Below are 22,290 nucleotides of genomic sequence, written 5' to 3' on the forward strand. Positions count from 1 at the left end.
TTACAGAAGCTTAAGAAAATAAAGGAAGATGTGGAGAAAATCAAAAAACAAAACAAAGTAGAAATATCAATAAAGAGATAGAAAACCTAAAAAGAATCTGGAGCTGAAAATTACAATAACTGAAATGAATATTTTATAGGAGGATTCGAAGACCAATTCAGGCACGTAGAAAAAAGAAACAGTGAACTGGAAGACAGGACCATTGAAATTATTGAGTCTGCAGAACAACAACAAAAAATATTAAAGAAAATTGAACAGAGCCTTAGGAACACCATTGAGTGTCCAACACATGCATTGTGGGAGTCTCAGAAGGAGAAGAGAGATTATTTGAAGAAATAATGGCTGAAAACTTCCCAAACTTGAAGAAAGATATGAATATAAAGATCCAAGAAGCTCAACAAACTCCAAGAGAATGAATTCAAAGAGACTCACACTAAGACACACTATAATCAAATTGTAGAAAGCCAAAGACAAAATGAGAATCTTGAAAGCAGCAAGACAGAAGTGACTCATACATACAAGGGATCCCCAATAAGATTATCTGCAGATTTGTCATCAATAACTTTGGAGACCACAAAGCATTGAGCTGATATATTTAAAGTAATGAAAGAAAAAAAAAATCTGACAACCAAGAATTCTATATCCATCAGAACTGCCCTTCAAAAGGGAGGGAGAAATAAAGACATTCTCAGATTTGAGAAGAAAGGAAAGAGAGAGGGGAGGGGAGGGGAGAGGAGGGGAGGGGAGGAGAGGAGAGGAGAGGGCACAGTGGCTCACGCCTGTAATCCTAGCACTTTGCAAGACAGAGGCCAGTGGAACACCTGAGGTCAGGAGATCGAGACCATCCTGGCTAACACGGTGAAACCCCATCTCCACTAAAAATACAAAAAATTAGCCGGGCGTGGCGGCAGGTGCCTGTAGTCCCAGCTACTCAGGAGGCTGAGGCAGGAGAATGGCATGAACTCGGGAGGTGGAGCTTGCAGTGAGCTGAGATTGCACCCCTGCACTCCAGCCTGGGTGACAGAGTGAGACTCTGTCTCAAAAAAATAAAAAATTTAAAAAAATTTAAAAAAAAGAAAGAAAGAAAGAAGGGAGGCAGGGAGGAAGGAAGGAAGGAAGGATGGATATTGAGCTTTGCACAAGAGGCTAAGATTTGTTCCAAATTTAGTAATAAATAGGTACTATTAAAGCCTTTGAAGACAGAAGCAACCTGGTCAAAATTTTCTTCATAAAGATAAATAGAACACGGGGTGCAGAATGTACTGGAACAGTGAGAGACTAAATGCAGGGGATTCATTAGGAAGCTGTTGCCATTGTTCAAATAAGAGGTAACAAGGATTGGCTAGGGCAGTACCAGCTAGTATGAAACTATGGAAATCCTGGAGCATTTGTTAATGCCTGATTTTTTTATTCTTTTTCAAAGTTACCAATAATTGTCCCAGTAAAGCAATTAAAATACAATTTTGAAAATAATATTTAACATATTGCTATATTTATCCTCTATTGCACAACTCTGAAATGATAAATGGTTATTGAAGAATAGCTGAGAAGGCTGAGATAACTGTTGTATGAATAAAAATTTGGTGACATCAAATATTGGCTACTAGATCTACAAACAGATTTGTATAATGAATATAAGGAAAGCCATAGCAATCATCTATAAAACATATCCTTGAAAAAGATTGGAAAAGGATATAATAATACATATAGAAAATTATTATTTCAATGTGTTTGTAAGAAAGAACAACCATTCAATAGTTTAACCCACCTTTGCTTCAACTGATATCTGAAATGCATAGATATAAATTACAACACATTGAACCACTTGAAATATGTTTACCCCCAGTCTTTTTGGATCACCTGAAGTGGTGGAATAAGTAGGTTGGTGTTTTGGGTTTCTGAAACAGTTCTGATGACAAACATATTTTCCTACTGTCTCTATTAGTCTTCATGTATTCTAATATATTTCAATTCAAGCTACATTTCTCAGGCTGTTTGGCGTATACATAAAATGCTCCAAAATTAGACCACATGTCCTAATTTAGGGTTTAAAAATTCAGTTTGCTTATGGTGCCTGAAATCTGCCTGTTGCTTCATCCATGATATTTGCTGAGTCCTTAATCCATGCAGAGTTTTGTCCTGGGCACAGAAGGAGGAGGTGAAAGAGAATAATTGAAATGCATTTTCTAAGGCTGCTTTCAAGGTGTTCAATCTCTAGGTATAACAAAAATCATCAATTATCGGAAAGATATTTACTAATCTAAAATCAGCACATGTTAAATATTCAACAAATATTCATTAGGTTTTGACACAACACAAAGCACTATGTTGGACATGTGGGCAACTAGGGGAAGAATATTCCAGGCAGAGCTGTCCAAGCATACAATGTGAGAGACAGAAATGTCAGATGTGGTTGCTATGCTTATAAAGCATTAGGCTTACTGAAGAAACAACGTGTGCACACAAAACTCTGAAATAACAGTATGAAATAATATGCAATCAAATATCAAAATGCCTTTTCAGCCCTTCAGCTCCAAGCTGACCCTGATGAGGGCAATATGATCTTGGTGGCTCTGCAGAGACATCCACCCAGGAAGGCTCCCCCTCCCTGGGCCTCTCTGTTTGCTTTGTTTCCTAGGCCTCTGAGATTGGATTTCGTGGGATGAGGTGAGTGCAGGCCCAAGAAGGGTGGTTACCACTGAGGCTCAATCACTATCAAGATGATAGAGGTACTGAAACCTGACTGTCAGAAACTGCTACACCAGCTGAATGCCTTGTTGGAACTGAAGTCTAGATGTCAGTTAAAGATCTGTGGTTTGAGACTAATTGAGTTTGCACATGATAGACAATAGCCTCAGAATGACTGCAAGGCTACAGGACTTTGAAGTACAAGATGTTAGTCTAATTCAGTTCTTTGGCTTTAACACAAAGGCATTTTCTCTGTGAATTTACTGGACAGATTCCTGTGTTAAATGAAGGTGCAGCCCAAGCACCTTGGATGTGTTGAACTGAGCTTCTTCTATTCGGCTGTAAAATCAATAGAAGAGGAAAGGGATGTCCCATTGGCAACTGATGTGCTCCAAATAGGTGAATATAGGTTCACGCTTTCAGACTTGATGAGAATGGAAAAGATCGCATTGGAGAAGGTGTAATGTAAAGTGAAAGCTACTACTGCCTTTCAATTTCTACAACTCCATTATTCACTCATTCAAGAGAACTTGCCATTTGAAAGGAGAAGTGGCCTCAATTTTGACTGGAAGCCCAATTTAAGGCATGTCAAGATCAAATGCTCTAAACTTTGGAGTCTAAATCAAAGCCTTCTATGTTGATATTGTCTATAATCTTATTGGAGATCTAAAAACAGAAGTGTATATAGTTAATAAAATGAGTAGAATGTCTTCAGAAACATTCCAAGATAAATGGTAGAGATGTGACCTTCTGGAAAGAGTTTGTATCCAAGTGTTTAACTGAATACTCATCAAACAAATGTTCCAAATCAAACATTCAGAAGTTGAAATGGATTGTTTCTGGGCATACTGCATTGCAACTAAAGCATAGTTACTGAAGAAAAATTCACCATCCAACAATTCCTGAAATGGTTCCCTAATTGGTAAATTTGGTTCATTGTTATTCTCCATATACAGAAAATTTTCCAATGCTATAATTTTCTTTTGCAATTAAAATATTAATTATCTTCAAAATATACAAAATGAAGTTGGAATCACAAAGGGGAAAATGACTTCACTGATTTTTCAGTTAATATTTGAAGGCATTTACTACACAGAAAATATAAGACCTCAATAATAAGGAATTATCCAACCTCTGATATGTAAGTTAGCCATTCCATGATCTTTTCAGCTTTGAAAACAGCATCTTTCTTAATAGCATGAATTTTGAAAGTAGCACTAAAATTGTGTTTTTATTACACATCTTGCTGTGTGTAGACCCATGCTCAGGCTCATTTTAAGTTACACAAGCCTGAGTAAGACAATAGGGACAAAAAGTTTAAACCATATGTGAACAAATTTGAAACTATTCATATGTAAGCAAAATCAATATGAATTTGGATATTGTACCTAAAGAAAAAGTAAGATATGGCAGATGGTCTCCACATTGGGTTTCTGAAAACTGTCAGGGTGTTTTGACACTGTAGTTACATATCATTGCTACAGCAGTTAGACGACTGTAAAGTAGTTATATGCTTGGTCACTGCATATATGATATATACTTGTCATCTAAATTTTATTTAAAAAAAATTTTCAGAGGCATTGTCTGCCCAAACCCTCTAGAGCTCTGCCCCTCAGATGCTGTAAGGTGAAAGAGAGGGCCCTGACAAGGATGGGACAATGGCAGCAGGCTGGCCACATGCACAGCCACCACTACCCCTGGCCTGTGGCCACTCCTGGGACAGAAACTGCTGGGCCACCCACTGACACCCATCTTGGCTATCCCCACTGCTTCCCAAACCCTGTTCTAGTCTGGGGCTGAGCCTGAGTGGCATGGGAAGAAGTCAAGACCCCAAGCAGAACACCAGAGGCTGGACACCAAAAAGGGCACCCTGGGGATGAAACTCTGGGGAGGGTGGAGATGGGAAGGATGAAATGGATATGCTCCCTCACACATCTCCATTTGAATTTCTTAACTCACAGTAATGATTTATCTTTTTCTACTCGAAACTAAATGTTGACATTCATATGATTATGAATGTTAGATATAAACACTTCACATTTAACAGTAATATTTAAGCAGACTTCAAATAAGTTTGGGTTTTTTTCTGTTTGTTTCTTTAAATAAGGTTATAGTAGCAAAAAAAAAAACTTCTCTGAAGCCTTTCTCCATAGCCCTGCTCTATAGATTCCATAATGGTATAATGGATTTAAGCTATGAAGCCTCAAAACATCACAACTACATTAAGGCAATGTTCTCAAATTTAGGGAAACTGCCTAATTACTATTATGCTATGGTGGAATTATGTGTTGATTTAAGTTCGTCTGTGAAACATTCAAATCAAAGCTAAAACTATAAATATGAAATGCTAATGACAAGTCTGGAAAGGTACACTGTGACTATTTCTAACATTGATCTAACTTTCTATATTGGATCAATATATTGTATTTAGGTGGTATTAAAAATTATAACCCATTTAATTTAAATGTTAAATTTTAAACTATGAGGTCTACATCAAAACCAACATTTGACTAATGAACTCTTTAGGCATAATAAAGGTTAATATTCTAGGCAGTATAAATAGTTTCTTGGCACCCACAAGGCAAGTAATATATAATTCAGACATGTGCACTTTATTATACAGAAGGAATATACCTCAACATAATAAAGGCTATAGATGGCATATATGTCAGCACCTACAGCTAACATCCTATGGAATGGGGAAAAGCTGAAAGCCTTTGTTCTAAGAACTGTAATAAGACAAGGAAGCCCACCTTCACCACTTCTATTCAACATCATACTGGAAGTCCTAGCCAGAGCAATCAGGCAAGAGGAAGAAATAAAAGATGAGGAGGAAGCAGAGGAAGATGGCCAAATAGAACCCTCCAGCGATTGTCTTCCTGCAGGATCACCAAACTGAACAACCATCCACAACAAGAATGAACCTTCATAAGAACCAAAAATCAGAAGAGTAATCACAGTACCTTGTTTTAAAATCATATCAAGGAAAGAGGCACTGAAGGAGGTAAGAAAGAAAGTCTTTAATTGCCAATACCACTCTCCCCCATCCTCCAGGTTACCACACGGTGTGGAGAGAAAATTTGTGCCCTTGGGGGAAGGAAAGTACAGTGATTGTGGGACTTTACATTGGAAGTCAGTGTTGCCATGTAACAGCAGAAAGCAACATGGCACAGAATTCAGCCAGTGCCCACAGAGGGCACATTTAGAACAGCTCTTGTCAGAAAGGAATTGTCCTACCCAGCAGTCAGAACCTGAGTTCTACCAAGGATCACCAATGTGGGATAAAGTTCTCTGGGGTTCTAAATAAACTTGAAAGGCAGTCTAGGCCAGGGGTTCCCAATCCCTATGCCATGGACTGTGGCCTGTTAGGAATTGGGCTGCACGGCAGTACCAGTCCATGGCTTGTTAGAAACTGGCTGCACAGTAGGAGATGAGTGGCATTACTGCCTGAGCTCCGCCTCCTGTCAGATCAGTTGCAGCATTAGATTCTCATAGGAATGGAAGCCTGTTGTGAACTGTGCATCTGAGGAATCTAGGTTGCATGTTCCTTATGAGAATTTAACTAATGCCTGACGATCTAAGGTGGAACAGTTTTATCCAGAAAGCATACTCCACCCTGTCCATTAAAAAATTGTCTTCCACAAAACCAGTCCCTGGTGCCAAAAACGTTGGGGACAGCTGATTTAGGCCACAAGGACTACAATTCCTAGGCAAGTCCTAGTGCTGTACTGAGCTCAGAACCAGTAGCCTTGGAGCGCACATAACCTAGTGAGACACCAGCTGGAGTAGTCAAAGGAGTGGTTGCATCAACCCTCCTCCAACTCCAGGCAGCACGGCTCACAGCTTTGAGAGAGACTCCGTCCCTCTGCCTTAAGAAAGGAGACAGGAGCATAAAGAGGACTTTGTCTTGCAACTTGGATAACAGCTCAACCACAGTAAAATAAAGCACCAAGTAGAGTACTGAATCCCCCAATCCAGGCCCTAGCTCTCTGATGATATTTCTAGACATACACTGGGCTATAAGGGAACTTCCTGCCTTAAATGGAAGGACCCAGTCCTGGCAAGAATCATCACCTGCTAACTAAAGAGCCCTTGGGCTTTGAATAAACATCAGTGACAGCCAGGCAGTACTCACCACGAGGCTTGGGTGGGACCCAGTACCATGCTGGTTTCAGGTGTGACCCATCACATTCCCAGCTGTTGTAGCCATGGGGAGGCATGGGGAGGAAAGGAGAGGGAAGAGTAAAAGGACTTTGTCTTACAAATTGGGTACCAACTTAGCCACAGTAACATAAAGCACCAAGCAGACTCCTAAAGTCCTCAGTTCCAGGACTTAGCTCCTGGATGGCATTTCTAGACCCACCCTGAGCCAGAAAAGAACCCACTGCCTTCTCCTATAAGAAATGCTAAAGAAATTTCTTCAATCTGAAAGAAAAAGACATCAATAACCAATAAGAAAGCATCTTAAGGTACAAAACTCACTAGTAAGTACACAGACAAACATGGAGTGTTATAACTCTGTAATTGTGGTGTAAACTTCTCGTATCTTGAGTAGAAAAACTAAAAGATGAACCAATCAAAAATAATAATTATAAAAGCTTTTTAAGACATAGACAGTATAAGATATAAATAGAAACTATTAAAAATTAAAAGTATGGGGGATGAAGTTAAAGTATGAAGCTTTTATTAGATTTCTCTTTGCTTGTTAGTTTACACAATCAATGTTAAGTTGTCATCACTTTAAAATAATGAACTATAAGTTGTTATTTACAAGCTGCATAACATCAAATCAAAAAACCTACAACAGATACACAAAAAATGAAAAGCAAAAATTAAAACATACCATCAGAGAAAAACACCTTCACAAAAAGGAAGACAGGAAGAAAGGAAGACAACACCACAAAACAACCAGAAAACAAAAAAACAAAATGGCAGGAGTATGTCCTTACTTAACAATAAAACATTGAATGTAAATGGTCTAAACTCTCCAATCAAAAGACATAGAGTGGCTAAATGGATAAAAAAGAAAAAAAATCAATGGCAATGGTCTGTTGTGTACAAGAAACACACTTCACTTATAAAGACACACATAGACAGAAAATAAAGGGATAGCAAAGATTTCCATGCAAATGGAAAACAAAAGGAGCAGGGGTAGCTATATTTTTATCAGACAGAATAGATTTCAGGACAAAAACCATAAAAGACAAAGAAATTAATTATATAATGATAAAGAGGTCAATTCTGTCAGAGGATATAACAATTGTAAATATATATGCACCTAACACTTGAGCACACAGATATATAAAGGACATATTACTAGAGCTAAAGAGAGAGATAGATCCCAATGCAATAATAGCTGGAGATTTCAACATCCTACTTTCAGCATTGGACAGATCATCCAGAAGGAAAAAAAAATAAAGAAACATTGGACTTAATCTGCATTACAGACCAAGTGGGATTAATAGATAGTTACAGAAAATTTCATCCAATGGCTACAGAATAAACATTCTTCTCCCCAGCACATGGATCATTCTCAAGGAGAGACCATATGTTAGGTCACAAAACAAATCTTAAAACATTAAAAAAAATTGAGATCATATCAAGTATCTTCTCTGACCACAGTGGAATAGTACTAGAAATCAATAGCAAAGGGAATTTTGAAAACTATACAAACATACAGAATTTAAACAATGTGCTCCTGAATTACCAGTGGGTTAATGAAGAAATTAAGAAGAAATTTAAAAATTTTATTGAAACAAATGAAAATGGATATGCAACATATCAAAACTTACGGGATACAGCAAAATTGGTCTAAGAGGAAAGTTTATAGCTGTAAGTGCCTACACTAACAAAGAAGAAAACCTTCAAGTAAACAGCCTAATGATATATTTTTTTAAACTAGAAAAGGAAGAGCAAACCAAACCTGAAATTAGTAGAAGAAAAATAATAAACATCTGAACAGAAATAAATGAAATTGAAATAAAAAACATACAAAAAAAACTAAAAAGTTTCTTTTTGAAAAGATAAAATTGACTTTTAGTGAGACTAAGAAAAAAAGATAGAAGAAAAATAAACTCAGAGATGAAAAATGAGACATTATAACCAATACTGCAGAAATTCAAAAGATCATTAGAGATTACTATGAGCAACTACATGCCGATAAATTGGAAAACCTAAAAGACATGAATAAATTCCTAGACACATACAGCCTACCAAGATTGAACCACAAAGAAATCCAAAACCTGAATAGACAAATAACAAATAATAAGATTGAAGCTGTAATAAAAGATCTCCCAGCAAAAAAAAGCCCAGGACTTAAAGGCTTCAGTGCTGAATTTTACCAAACAATTAAAGAACTAATACGAATCCTATTCAAACTATTCCAAAAAATAGAGAAAGGAATGCTTCCAAACTCATTCAATGAGGCTAGTATTATACTATACCAAAACCAGGCAAAGACACATAAAAAAGAAAACTACAGCCCAACATCCCTGATGAACATTGATGCAAAAAAACCTCAACAAAATACTAGCAAACCAAATGCAACAACACATTAAAAAATTATTCATCATGACCAAGTCGGATTTATCCCAACGGTGCAAGGATGGTTCAACATGCACAAATCAATTGCTGTGGCACATCATATCAACAGAATGAAGAACAAAAACCAAATGGTCATTTCAATTGACACTGAAAAAACATTTGGTAAAATTCAACATTCCTTCATAATAAAAACCCTCAATAACTGGGTATAGAAGGAACATACCTCAACACAATAATAGCCATTTTTGACAGACCCATGGCTGGTATCATACTGAATGAGGGAAAACTGAAAGCTTTTCTCTAAGATCTAGAAAAGACAGGGATGTCCATTTTCACCACTATTATTCAACATAGTAGTGGAGGTCCTCACTAAAGTAATCAGACAAGAGAAAGAAATAAAATGCATCCAAATTGGAAAGGAGGAAAATTATTTTTGTTTGCAGATGCTATTATCTTATACTTGGAAAACCCTAAAGACTCCACCAAAAAACTAATAGAACTGACAAACATATTCAGTAAAGTTGCAGGATACAAAATCAACATAAAAAATCAGTAGCATTTCTGTGCCAACAGCAAGCAATCTGAAAAAGAAATCAAGAAAGGAATAGCATTTGTTATAGCTGTAAATAAAATACAATACCTAGGAATTAATTTATCCAAAGAAGAGAAAGCTCTCTACAATGAAGTCTGTAAAACATTGATGTAAGAAATTGAAGAGGACACAAAACATGGAAAGATATTCCATGTTCATAGATTGGAAGAATCAATATTGTTAAAATGCCCATACTATCCAAAGCATTCTACAGATTCAATGCAATCTCCATCAAAATACCAATGTCATTCTTCACAGACATAGAAAAAAAAAATTCTAAAATTTACGTGGAAACACAGAAGATCCAGAAGCCCTCCTAAGCAAAAAGAAAAAAAACTGGAGAAATCACATTACCTGACTTTAAATTATACTACAGAGCTCTAGTAATCAAAACTGCATGGTACTGGCATAAAAACAGACACATAGACCAATGAAACAGAAGAGAGAACCCAGAAATAAGCCCAAATATCTACAGTGAACTCGTCTTCAACAAAGATGCCAAGAGCATATATTGGGGAAAGGACAGTTTTTTCAATAAATGGTGCTGGGAAAACCAGATACCCATATGCGGAAGAATGAAAGTAGACCCATATCTCTCACCATATACAAAAATCAAATAAAAATGAATTATATACTTAAATATTTGACCTCAAACTATGAAACTACTAAAAGAAAACTTTGGGGAAACTCTCCAGGACATTGGTCTGGACAAAGATTTCTTGAGTAATACCCCACAGGCACAGGCAACCAAAGCAAAAATGGACAAATGGAATCACATGAAGGTAAAAAGCTTCTGCACAGCAGGGGAAACTATCAAGAAAGTGAAGAGACAACCCACAGATTGGGATAAAATATTTGCAAACTATCCATCTTATAAGGCATTCATAACCGAAATATGTAAGAAGTCCAAACAACTCTATAGGAAAAAAATCTAATAATCCAATCCAAAAATGGGCAAAAGATTTGAACAGACATTTCTCAAAAGAAGTTATACAAATGGCAAACAGGCATGTGAAAAGTTGCTCAACATCACTGATCATCAGAAAACTGCAAATCAACCGGGCACGGTGGTTCACACCTATAATCCCAGCACTTCTGGAGGCTGAGGCAAGAGGATCACCTGAGGTCAGGAGTTTGAGACCAGCCTGGACAACATGGTGGAACCCTGTCTCTACCAAAAATACAAAAATAGCCAGGTGTAGTGGCAGGCACCTGTAATCCCAGCTACTCGTGAGGCTGAGGCAGGAGAATTGCTTGAACCCAGGAGGCAGAGGTTGCAGTGAGCCAAGATGGCACCATTGCACTTCAGCCTGGGTGACAAGAGGGAGGCTCTGTCTCAAAAAAAAAAAAAAGCAAATCAAAACTACAATTATCTCATCTCACACCTGTTAAAATGACTTATAACAAATGCTGGTGAGGATGTGGAGAAAAGGGAACCCTCATACACTGTTAGTGGGAATGCAAATTAGTACAGTCACTGTAGAGAACAGTTTGAAGGTTTCTCAAAAAACTAAAAATAGAGCCACCATACGATCCAGCAATCCCACTGCTGGGTATATACTCCTCAAAAAGAAAATCAGTATACAGAAAAGATATCTGCACTTTCATGTTTATTGCAACTCTGTTCACAATAGCCAAAATTTGGAAACAACCGTGTGGTACATGTACACAATAAAGTACTATTCAGCTACAAAAAGAACGAGATCCAGTCATTTGCAACAATATGAATGGAACTGGAGATCATTAGGTTATGTGAAATAACGTAAGTTAGGCACAGAAAGGCAAACATCACATTTTCTCACTTATTTGTGGGATCTGAAAATCAAAACAATTGAACTCATGGAGGTAGAGATAGAGAATAGAAAGATGGTTACCAGAGGCTGGGAAGGGTAGTTAGGGGAGGGGTGGGGAGAAAGTGAGGAGATTAATGGGTACAAAAAAATAGTTAGAATGAATGAATAAGGTCTAGTATTCAATAGCACAACAGGGTGACTATAATCAATAATAACTTAATTGTACATTTTAAAATACCTAAAACAGCATAATTGAATGGTTTGTAATAAAAAGGATAAATGCTTGAGGGGATGGAAACCCCATTCTTCATGATGTGATTGTTACCATTGCATGCTTGTGTACAAACATCAAAATATCTCATGTACCCTATAAATATATACATCTACTATGTACCCATGAAAGTTAAAAATAAAATAATTAACAAAAAAAGTTGAATAAGTAAATTCATCTTTAAGTTAGGTTATTAGACATAGTTTGTCTCTGAAGAAATATGCAAGCTTTCTTCTATGATGCAATCAAAGTGTCTGAACAAAATTGTACTTCTCTTAGCTGCTCAGAAACTCTTAGAACTATACTTAACATCCAGTTGTAATGAGCAGCTCTTTACCATGATGCCTCATAACAACTGCTTCCTCTATTCATATGGGTTCCAGTTTGTTGTTAGAACTAAAGTATCCTATTTTTAATTATATTAGATATAATTAGAAACTTCAAATCCTTCTGGAACGATATGACATATAAATGCTAAATAAATTAAATAGAAAAGTGATGAGAGCCTGTTCCTTTAACACTCAATCTAAGAGGTGATGTAGGTCCCAAAAGTTTGGTGAATATGAGAAGAGAAAGCAACCAACTATGTGCATACTTCAAACATACTCAATAAGATGAGATCTGATTCTATGAAAGCAGGGAAGGATATTGAGTCCTCCTTTTCTCTCACATCCTACATCCAGTCTTTCAACAAAACCTGCCAGTGCTACTTTCAAACTTTATTCGGAATCTGTCCACTTCTCAGTACCTAAACTTCTACCATTTCTTGGTCTCAAACCCATCATCTCTATGCCATAATGATCACAACAGCTTTTGAACTGCCCTCTGCTTCTTTGGTGACCTATACCCTGGAGTCTATTCTCAACATTGCGCTCCTCCTGCCCTTCTGCCTCCATTTCCTACTTTTCTCCTCTTCTGTCACATCACTGTAACCACACTAACCCTTTTTCTGTTCCATAGGTTAGACACATACTCTGACCACAGGATCTTGGAATTTAGAATTCCTTCAGCCTGGAATGCACTTTTTTCAGATACTCACATGATCTATTGCCTCATTTCTTTCAGGTCTTTGCTGAAATCTCACTGTGATGCCCTCAGACGACCTTTTAAAATTTCAGCCCCACGCTTGCCACCCTATTCACCTTCCCCACTTTATTTTTTCCATAACATTTACTTCCACCTCATATCATAGATAGGTAGACAGATGAAAGATACCTATATAAAGATAGGTAGATAGATGATAGATAGATGATAGATAGATAATTATCTTTTTTAAAAATGTATTACCTCCCCACACTAGAATATAAATTTCAAGGGGACAGGAATTTTTAATCTGTTTTGTTCACTTCATTGCCCAGAACAATGTTTAGACATAATAGGTACTCAAAAAAAATTTGCAGAGTTAATAAATTAAGGCAGCTGGGCGTGATGACTCATACCTGTAATCCCAGCACTTTGGGAGGCCGAGCAGGTGGATCACTTGAGGCCAGGAGTTCAAGACCAGCCTGGCCAACATGGTGAAACCCATCTCTACTGAAAATACAAAAAACTAGCTGGATGTTCTGGCTCACACTTGTCATCTTCGGGAGGCTGAGGCATGAGAATTGCTTGGACCTGGGGGATAGAGGTTGCAGTGAGCTGAGATCATGCCACTGCACTCCAGCTTGGGCGACACAGAGTCTCTCTCTCAAAAAAAAAAAAAAAGAGAAAGAGAGACAGAGAGAATTAAGGCAAGACATTCAGACATCATTAGTTGATGGAAAACATAAATGGGCAACCGTGTTCCTTGAAATGAAGTGAATGGGACATCCTTGTGGGAATGTTCAGGACGCCCTTGGAGATGAGGTTCTAGGGCAAGGCCATTCAGAAATAAGTCAATTCAATTCATAGTGGAAGTGATAATAGAGTGCTTGCCTTTTAGAAACTGAAGCACTGACATATGACATGATTAAATAAGAAATAATTATGGTACAATTAAATAAGAATAGAGTAAATGATTACGATAAATAACAATGGAATTTATCAAAATCCACCTTGTCAAAATCAAGGTGTCTCTGTAAGTAGTTTTTGTGGGTTTGTTTGTTTGTTTGTTTTTGAGACAGAGTCTAGCTCTGTCACCCAGGCTGGAGTGCAGTGTCACTATCTTGGCTCACTGCAACCTTTGCCTCCCAGGTTCAAGCAGTTCTCCCTGCCTCAGCCTTCCAAGTAGCTGGGATTATAGGTGCCCACCACCACGCCCCACTAATTTTTGTATTTTTAGTAGAGATGGGGTTTTGCCAAATTGGCCAGGCTGGTCTCGAACTCCTGACCTCAGGTGATCCTCCTGCCTCGGCCTCCCAAAGTGTTGGAATTACAGGCATGAGTCACCACACCCAGCCAGTTTCTGCGGGATTTTTAATTTTAGTATTATTATTATTATACTTTAAGCTCTGAGATACATGTGCAGAACATGCAGGCTTGTTACATAGGTATACACGTGCCATGGTGATTTTCTGCACCCACCAACCCATCATCTACATTAGGTATTTCTCCTAATGCCATCCCTCCCTTAGCCCCCGACTCCCCAACAGGCCCCGGTGTGTGATGTTCCCCTCTTTGTGTCTATGTATTCTCATTGTTCAACTCCCACTTATGAGCGAGAACATGCAGTGTTTTGTTTTCTGTTCCTGTGTTAGTTTGCTGAGAATGATGGTTTCCAGCTTTATCCATGTCTCTGCAAAGGACACGAACTCATCCTTTTTTACAGCTGCGTAGTGTTCCATGGTATATATGTGCCACATTTTCTTTATCCAGTCTACCATTGATGGGTATTTGGGTTGGTTCCAAGTCTTTGCTATTGTGAACAGTGCTGCAATAAACATATGTGTGCATGTGTCCATGTGTCTTTATAGTAAAATGATTTATGATCCTTTGGTATATACCCAGTAATGGGATTTGTGGATCAAATGGTATTTCTGGTTCTAGATCCTTGAGGAATCACCACACTGTCTTCCACAATGGTTGAACTAATTTATACTCCCACCAACAGTGTAAAAGTGTTCCTCTTTCTCCACATCCTCTCCAGCATCTGTTGTTTCCTGACTTTTTAATGATCACCATTCTAACTGGCGTTGTGCGGTTTTGAGAATAGTTCCAGAAGAGGAATTCCTAAAATAATTTTAGCCATGTGTATTCAGAAAGAAGTATGTGAATCGACATGATTTTCTTAGGTGTATAAGATATTGGTTTCCTTACATTAAAATTAATAGTGCTGCTTTCACCACACTTAATATCTCTGTAGCCGAGACCTGACTTAAACCACTTACAATCCTGCCATATCACCTCTTAGATTACAATCAGCTTACACTTTAAGGACTTTACTACATTAACCTCATCAGCTATCTTAGCAATGAGAAAGGAAAACTATTAATCTTAAACCGATGTGACTCTGTTTTGCCATTTACTCATATAGTTTTCAAATCACAGACCTACACAGGGAAATATTTTTCTGTTCACTGGTGAGGAGTCAGAGACCAGAGATGTTCACACTGAATGTGATGATTTCTAAGCTACCTTCTAGCTCTGATTTCTGTGACTTCATAATTCATATTTGCTCTCCCAGTAAATATACCCATAGTAGATGAAAAATAAGCTATACTGAAACTTAAGAATTGATCGTGGATCTATGCAATGATCATCAACAAAGTTTTCCCAGGTAAATCAAGTTGATGTTCACTAGTGAATTTTTCACAAGTTGTTTCTTTACCTGTTAGGATTATTACAGGGGATCCAGTTTACTTCAGGGTCTGGGATGTCCTCCAAATATGGGTAGAGAGAGTCCCTGTTGAAGTTCCAGCCATAAATAGCATCTTCTGGAGTCACAATAATATGCGCACCCTGTTAAAAATGCAACTTAATCCAAAGGGGGGCCTGCAAGAGGAGCTGAGGAGCTGAGTGGCTGAGTAACAACTATTTGGGCTTCCCCCACACCCCTTAAATCTTATTTTGTTTTCTATATTTTTATAATTTATTTTCTTTTCTAAAGCATTTTAATTTCCTTTTTTTTCAGTGCACTGTCACTTCTTTTTCTTTTTCTTTTCTTTTCTTTATTTCTAATTTTAGATTCAAAGGGTACAAATGCAGGTTTGTTGCATGGATATGTTACATAATGGTGAGGTTTGGGCTTCTAGTCAAGCATTTTTTTTTCTCTCTGTTTTTTTTTTCAGATGGAGTTTCGCTCTTGCTGCCCAGGCTGGAGTGCAATCGCTAGATCTCGGCTTACCACAACCTCCACCTCCCGGGTTCAAGCGATTCTCCCGCCTCAGCCTCATAAGTAGCTAGGATCACAGGCATCCACTACCACGCCTGGCTAATTTTTGTATTTTTAGTAGAGATGGGGTTTCTCCATATTGGTCAGGATGATCTTGAACTCCCAACCTCAGGTGATCCGCCTGCCTCAGCCTCCCAAAGTGTTGGAATTACAGACATGAGCCACCGCACCTGGCTTAGTCAAGCATTTTAATTTTCTAATCCTGCCATTGTTGTTTCCTATGGCAGTCGTTAACTATAAACCTAGCTTATCCTGGAACCAAGCCTCTCCTTGAACTTTGGCTGATGACTGTGCCTGTGTCAAGACTGATTAATAATTTAAATATTCTGTTTATTTCCTCCTCTGCCCCAGCTTTCCCCTGGAAACATGATTCCTGCTTCTCAGAAAAAGAGGAGCCACAAACTGGTTACTTGAACTGTCCCATGCCTACAAGTACTGCCTGAGCTAACCTGGGCACCTTCCAATTAGAGAGTCACCTTAAAAAGCTCTGTGACCTTCAAAGAAATAGTTGGACTAAGGATGAAAAAGAACATCAGAACTCCTGATAACCTTTTAAATATTAGTATATATAAGAATATAGGACAGTCACGGTAGCTCATGCCTGTAATCCCAGCACTTTGGGAGCCCAAGGCAGGTGGATCACCTGAGGTCAGGAGTTCAAGTCCAGCGTGGGCAACATGGCAAAATCCCATCTCTACAAAAAATACAAAACTTAGCTGGGCACGGTGGCATGCGTCTGTGGTCCCAGCTACTCTGGAGACTGTAGTGGGAGAATCACCTGAGCCCGGGAAGTCAAGGCTGCAGTGAGACGTGATCACACCACTATACTCCATCCTGGGTGACAGAGTGAGACCCTATCTCAACAACACAAAAGAATATATATTTATAGATATATGTAATACACATTTATCCATGACTTTTATCACACTTCATATATTCCTGGTCTACACCTAATCGATCAATAGCTTTTAAAATAATATTTGTGTAAACCACAATTTATACTGTATGATTAACTTCAAACTGAAACCTTCACTCAACTTAAGGACTCACAATGCATTACATATACTTTTATCTTGTAATTAGAATGAAGTATGAAGTATATAATGCATGCTGGCAAGGAATTGAAAACTTAAATTTGTTTTCAGATTATAAATTTGTTCGAAAATCTGCAAAGCCTTAATAGCACATGAGTACATGAAGGCCACTAATACTCTGAAAATAGCACCTAGTCCCTGACCCATTTATCCTCCAACCTCCATCTGTACCAGAAAAGGGGAACAAAGATGTTGAATTTATGGCCAGTTCCTCAAAGGTCTGCTGCTTCTTGATAATGAGCAAATTGTTCTTTTCTTAACTTTGTTCTTACTGTTAGGGAAGTCCTTGCTCTAATTTTGAGAGGAAAGTAGAATTCTAACTGTAAAATAAAGGTTCTTGGCTACTCTGATACATATATCATCTAAAAGTGTAACTGACCCTGACAGTGGCCCTGTCTCCTAGGACCCCCTCCTTTCTCATAGAATCCAGTACACTGGAGAGATGGTAGAGATGGTACCTGATCTGCTGCTGATGTGATCGCTCCTTCCAAAATGTCCAGATTCCGATTCATTAATGCCAAAGCCTCCTCACGAGACACTGGTGTTAGGGTGGCATTGGGCAATATCGCTGCATGCTCATAAACAGCTGCAATGAAAGTGTCCTGGCAGCTGGCTCTTGAGACATAGAAAAGCAAAATTGCCACGTAAGCTGGCAACTGAGTAGTCATGCTGAAGTCCAATGAGTGCTGAAAAACAGAGCATGTCCTGGTATTTATAGAAAGAAGACACGTGGTGTCCAGAGCTTAGTACCTTAAACTACGGAAGTTAATTAAGAAAACGCTACGATTTCATAGCATTGTTACATAACAAAAGACCCTCCCTTATTGCAGTAATTTGTGAAGATTAACTCAAGAACTCTATGTACATTAGTTCGCTAGGGCTGCCTAACAAAATACAATAAACTGGGTGGTGTAAAAAATAAAAAATTTATTGCTTTGCAGTTCTGGAGGGTGGGAGTCCCAGATGAAGGTGTCAGCAGAGTTGGTTCCTCCTGAGGGTGGTGAAGGAAAGATGTGTTCCAGGCCTCTCTCCTTGACCCATAGATGGCTGCCTTCTCCCTGTGTCTCTTCATATGCTATTCTCCCCATGTGTGTGCCTGTGTCCAAGTTTTCCCTTTTTGTGAGGACACCACTCTAATCTTTAACACAGGGAAAGGGAAAATCCCAGCTCTAGCTTTTTTTGTCATCGTTGTTGTTTGTTTATTGTTGTTGTTGTTTGAGATGGAGTTTCACTCTTGTCACCCAGGCTAGAGTGCAGTGGCGAAATCTCGGCTCACTGCAACCTCCGCCTCTCGGGTTCATGTGATTCTCCTGCCTCAGCCTCCCAAGTAGCTGGGATTACAGGCGCCCGCCACCACGCCAGGCTAATTTTTTGTATTTTTAGTAGAGACAGGGTTTCGCTGTGTTGGGCAGGCTGGTCTCAAATTGCTGACCTCAGGTGATCCACCTGCTTTGTTTTTTATGCCAAATAAAGGCAGAAGAAAAAAGCCAACTGAAGGTCATAAACCCACGGGTACAGGCTCACTGAAAGACTGAGACTCAATCATAGGACCAATTAGATTTAGTGCCCACTGTACTGCAGTATAACTTCATCTTAACTAATTAGATCTGAAATGACCCCTTTTCCAAAAAAGGTTACATTCTAAGATACTGACAGTTAGGACTTCAACATATAAATTTTTGGAATTCATGTATTTTGGAATGTCAACACATAGACATTCAAATAATTTTAAAACTTTATTATTATTTTCATGTGAATATTTCAGCTCTACACTTTGATTTACTTTATTTTCCTCAAAATGGGGAAGCCAGGACAAAGAGGAATACAAAAGAGTTACTCATTTTCTATTGCTATATAGCAAATTATCCCCAAATTCAGCAGCTTCAAAAAGCAAAAATACATCATCTCCCACTTTCTCTGGGTCAGGAATCCAGGGGCAGTTTAGCTGGTGCCTCTGGCCCAAGGTCTCTTTCACAAGGCTGCAGTCAAGCAGCTGCCAGGGCTAGCTATATCAAGGCTTGACTCCAGGAGGATTCACTTCCCGAGCTCCAAGCTCCCTCATGTGGCTGACGGCAGGGATCAAGACCTCATTGGTTGTTGCCCAGAGACATGAGTTCCTAGTGATGCAAACCTCACCATAGGGCAGCCCGCATTATGGTATCTGGATTCCCTTAGAGCCAGACAGCAAGTGAACCCACTGGAGATGGAAGCCACGGATGCTTCATAATGTAATTGGGGAAGCAACACCTCATCACTTTTGTTGTATTCTATCCAATAAATCATTAGGAACCATCTTTGAAGCTGCTTATCACAGAGGCAACAGAGGTGTATAAAGAATCAGAGTAAAAAAAAAAAAAAAAAAAATGAGAGCTGGGGAGCGAGATCCAGAGAGAGGAGAGGGAAATTATATAAAATAGAAAAACTGTTCATAGATTTTGATATTGAGTAAGCTGGCAAATTTTGTTTCAGTTGTGCATTAAGCATAACATTTACAGAATTAGTGTTTATGTTTTTCCATTTTATTTTTAGATCTATTTGTCTTTGAATGGTATTTTTATAGTTCAATCTGCAAACAGGCATATCTAATTTTTTACTTTAGTAACTATAATGCATTTATTCTGCAATTGCCAAGGTAACCCAGGGGTTGTGGTTGGCTGGTTCTCCTGAGTTTCCGGTAAACACCAGCTTCTCTAACTGCTTGCTGACCTCTTAGGGCCTTTCCATGCCCAGGTGGGTGGGAATACCACATATTTCACAAAAAGATGTCATTATTATGTAACAATTTATAAAAGGAAGCACTGAAATAAAAGTTAAAACTGAGATGAGTTGCCAAGAGGTTAAAAAATTACTTCTTGACCTTCTTAGATTAAAAATATTAAACCTCCCATGGAGTTTCTAGTCCAACTCATAAAGAGCTTGGCAGCCGTTTTTCCCATGCTCACACCAAGAAAAAAGCTAAACAAATGAAAATCAACAACTTTTCTAGGATGCATCAGAGAATTGAGATCACAGGATAAACTGCGGTCCTCAGAACTGCAGAGACAGGCAGATACAGAGGTTAAGAGTGTACTGGGAGCAGAGTCCTCTGCGGCTGGCGCCAGTACCGTGGGGTCACTTGAACTGTAATTGACGAATTGGTGGAAGCTCAGGGTGGACAACCTTGAGAGTTCTGGTCTGTTCTTCCTAACAAAAGCCTGCCCTCAAAGTAAAGTATTTTACCAGAGCCTAACCTACCTAGGGGAAGGAGAAATGCCAACCCCAGCCACTCTAATCTTTAACTTGGGGAAAGGGAAAATCTCTAGCTTGTTTTTATGCCAACCAATGGCAGAAGAAAAAAGCCAAGTGAAGTTCATAAACCCAGGGGTACAGGCTCACTAAAAGACTGAGACTAAATCATAGGACCAATAACCTTGTCCCTCCTCCAGCATGTCACTGCCACATGAATCTACCCTTTCTGGCCTACCTAGCATGTACCAGCTGAGAGCAAATCTTCAGATGAAATAATGCAGTTCGGCCGGGCGCGGTGGCTCATGCCTATAATCCCAGCACTTTGCAAGGCTGAGACGGGAGGATCACCAAAGGTCAGGAGTTTGAGATGAGACTGACCAACATGGAGAAACCCTGTCTCTACTAAAAATACAAAAATTAGCTGGGCATGGAAGGGAGCGGTATGGGGGGCAGGGGCGCCTGTAATCCCAGATACTCGGGAGGCTGAAGCAGGAAAACTGCTTGAACCCGGGAGGCGGAGGTTGCCTCGAGCCGAGATTGCGCCATTGCACTCCAGCTTGGTGATAGAGTGAGACTCCGTCTCAAAAAAAAGAAAGAAAGAAAGAAAGAAAGAAAGAAAGAAAGAAAGAAAGAAAGAAAGAAAGAAAGAAAGAAAGAGAAATAGAAACAGTGCAGTTCTTGCAGTAGAGTATCATCAGCAGGACATGGACCTGGGAGGCACCAGCAGCCTCTACTACAACTCCTAGGCTGGTTCTCTGGATCCTTAACCCTACTGCTACAGCCAGCCAAGGTCCCCAAATGCAGCCCTTCTGCTCACACAAAGTAGAAACTGGGAGAATTGTCTCCAAGGAAATGACTTTGAGTGTAGACAAAAGCCCTAATTGATACCTCCAGACTCCTCCAACCAAACTTGTATAGATGGAGCAGATTGCCTTTTGCAAGGAAAACATGACATCACACTGTCCAGAATAGGGCAAGACCCACAGTATTCTGGATTTTGCTAGCACAGCAGTGATCACCCCACCCCAGGCAGCAGGTCCCCAGAGGAACTCAGAAGCAAGTCCTGCCCAGCTTACGCAGAGAGAACCAGAAACAAGGGAAAAGGAGGGAAGAGCAAGGACTGAGTGGAGTGGGCACTGCCTCTTGCACTTCACCTGGTGAACTCTGAAAAGCCATGTGCACAGCATGTAAAAGTGTGTCCATATACTTGTGTCTGGTAAAAGATTGATTGGCAGTCGGCCTCTGCATTGCTACTCAAAATATACGCCCATATTTTAATATTTAGTGGCTACAACACAATGTCAATTCTTTTGTTGACATTAATCTGGTTTTAGGAAAAACAATCCATTTTTCCTCTGGTCTCATAGCACAACAACTAACACAAAAGACTGGTTACTCCCAAGTAGGTGGAGATTTCTCCCCACTAGAAAGCAAGCAATTGACTCTGCATCAGACATCAGCTGGCTATCTTCCAGTTCAATCCAAATACTATTTATCCAAAGATAGCATCAGATCCCGCATATTAAGGGCTCAGTCCCACAAAACCGCCCCCTCCTTCCCACCAGTAACAAGTCTGGGCTTCCAGATCTTCTGACCAAATGGCTCTGGGTTGGGGTTTCCATGACCCCTTTTTTTTGAGTTCAATTAGTTTGCTAGAGTGGCTCACAGAACTCAGGGAAACACCTTTAGTGGCTTGTTGTAAAGGATATTACAAAGGATACAAATGAAGAGGTGCATAGAGCAAGGTATGGGGGAAGGACTGGAGAGCCTTC

The 22,290-nt window shown here is 39.1% G+C and overlaps 1 protein-coding gene and 1 pseudogene across 1 annotated transcript in view; one reads left to right on the forward strand and one right to left on the reverse strand.

The window, feature by feature from the left end:
* The window catches only part of LOC101125335 (pantetheinase), a 32,482-nt gene extending 14,504 nt beyond the window's left edge, over window positions 1–17,978 (reverse strand). Inside the window, exons 1-2 of the mRNA XM_004044695.3 lie at window positions 17,749–17,978; window positions 15,633–15,763 (exon numbers count right to left, since the gene is read on the reverse strand). Of these exons, the coding sequence (XP_004044743.1) occupies window positions 15,633–15,763; window positions 17,749–17,958 (341 nt within the window). The 5' untranslated portion in view covers window positions 17,959–17,978. The remainder of the gene's footprint in view (window positions 1–15,632; window positions 15,764–17,748) is intronic.
* On the forward strand, window positions 2,721–3,607 carry LOC101125703 (cyclin-G1-like; annotated as a pseudogene).
* Window positions 17,979–22,290: the final 4,312 nt, after the last annotated feature.

Source organism: Gorilla gorilla, chromosome 5 (genome assembly GCF_029281585.2).
Source record: "Gorilla gorilla gorilla isolate KB3781 chromosome 5, NHGRI_mGorGor1-v2.1_pri, whole genome shotgun sequence".
Lineage (NCBI taxonomy): Eukaryota > Metazoa > Chordata > Mammalia > Primates > Hominidae > Gorilla > Gorilla gorilla.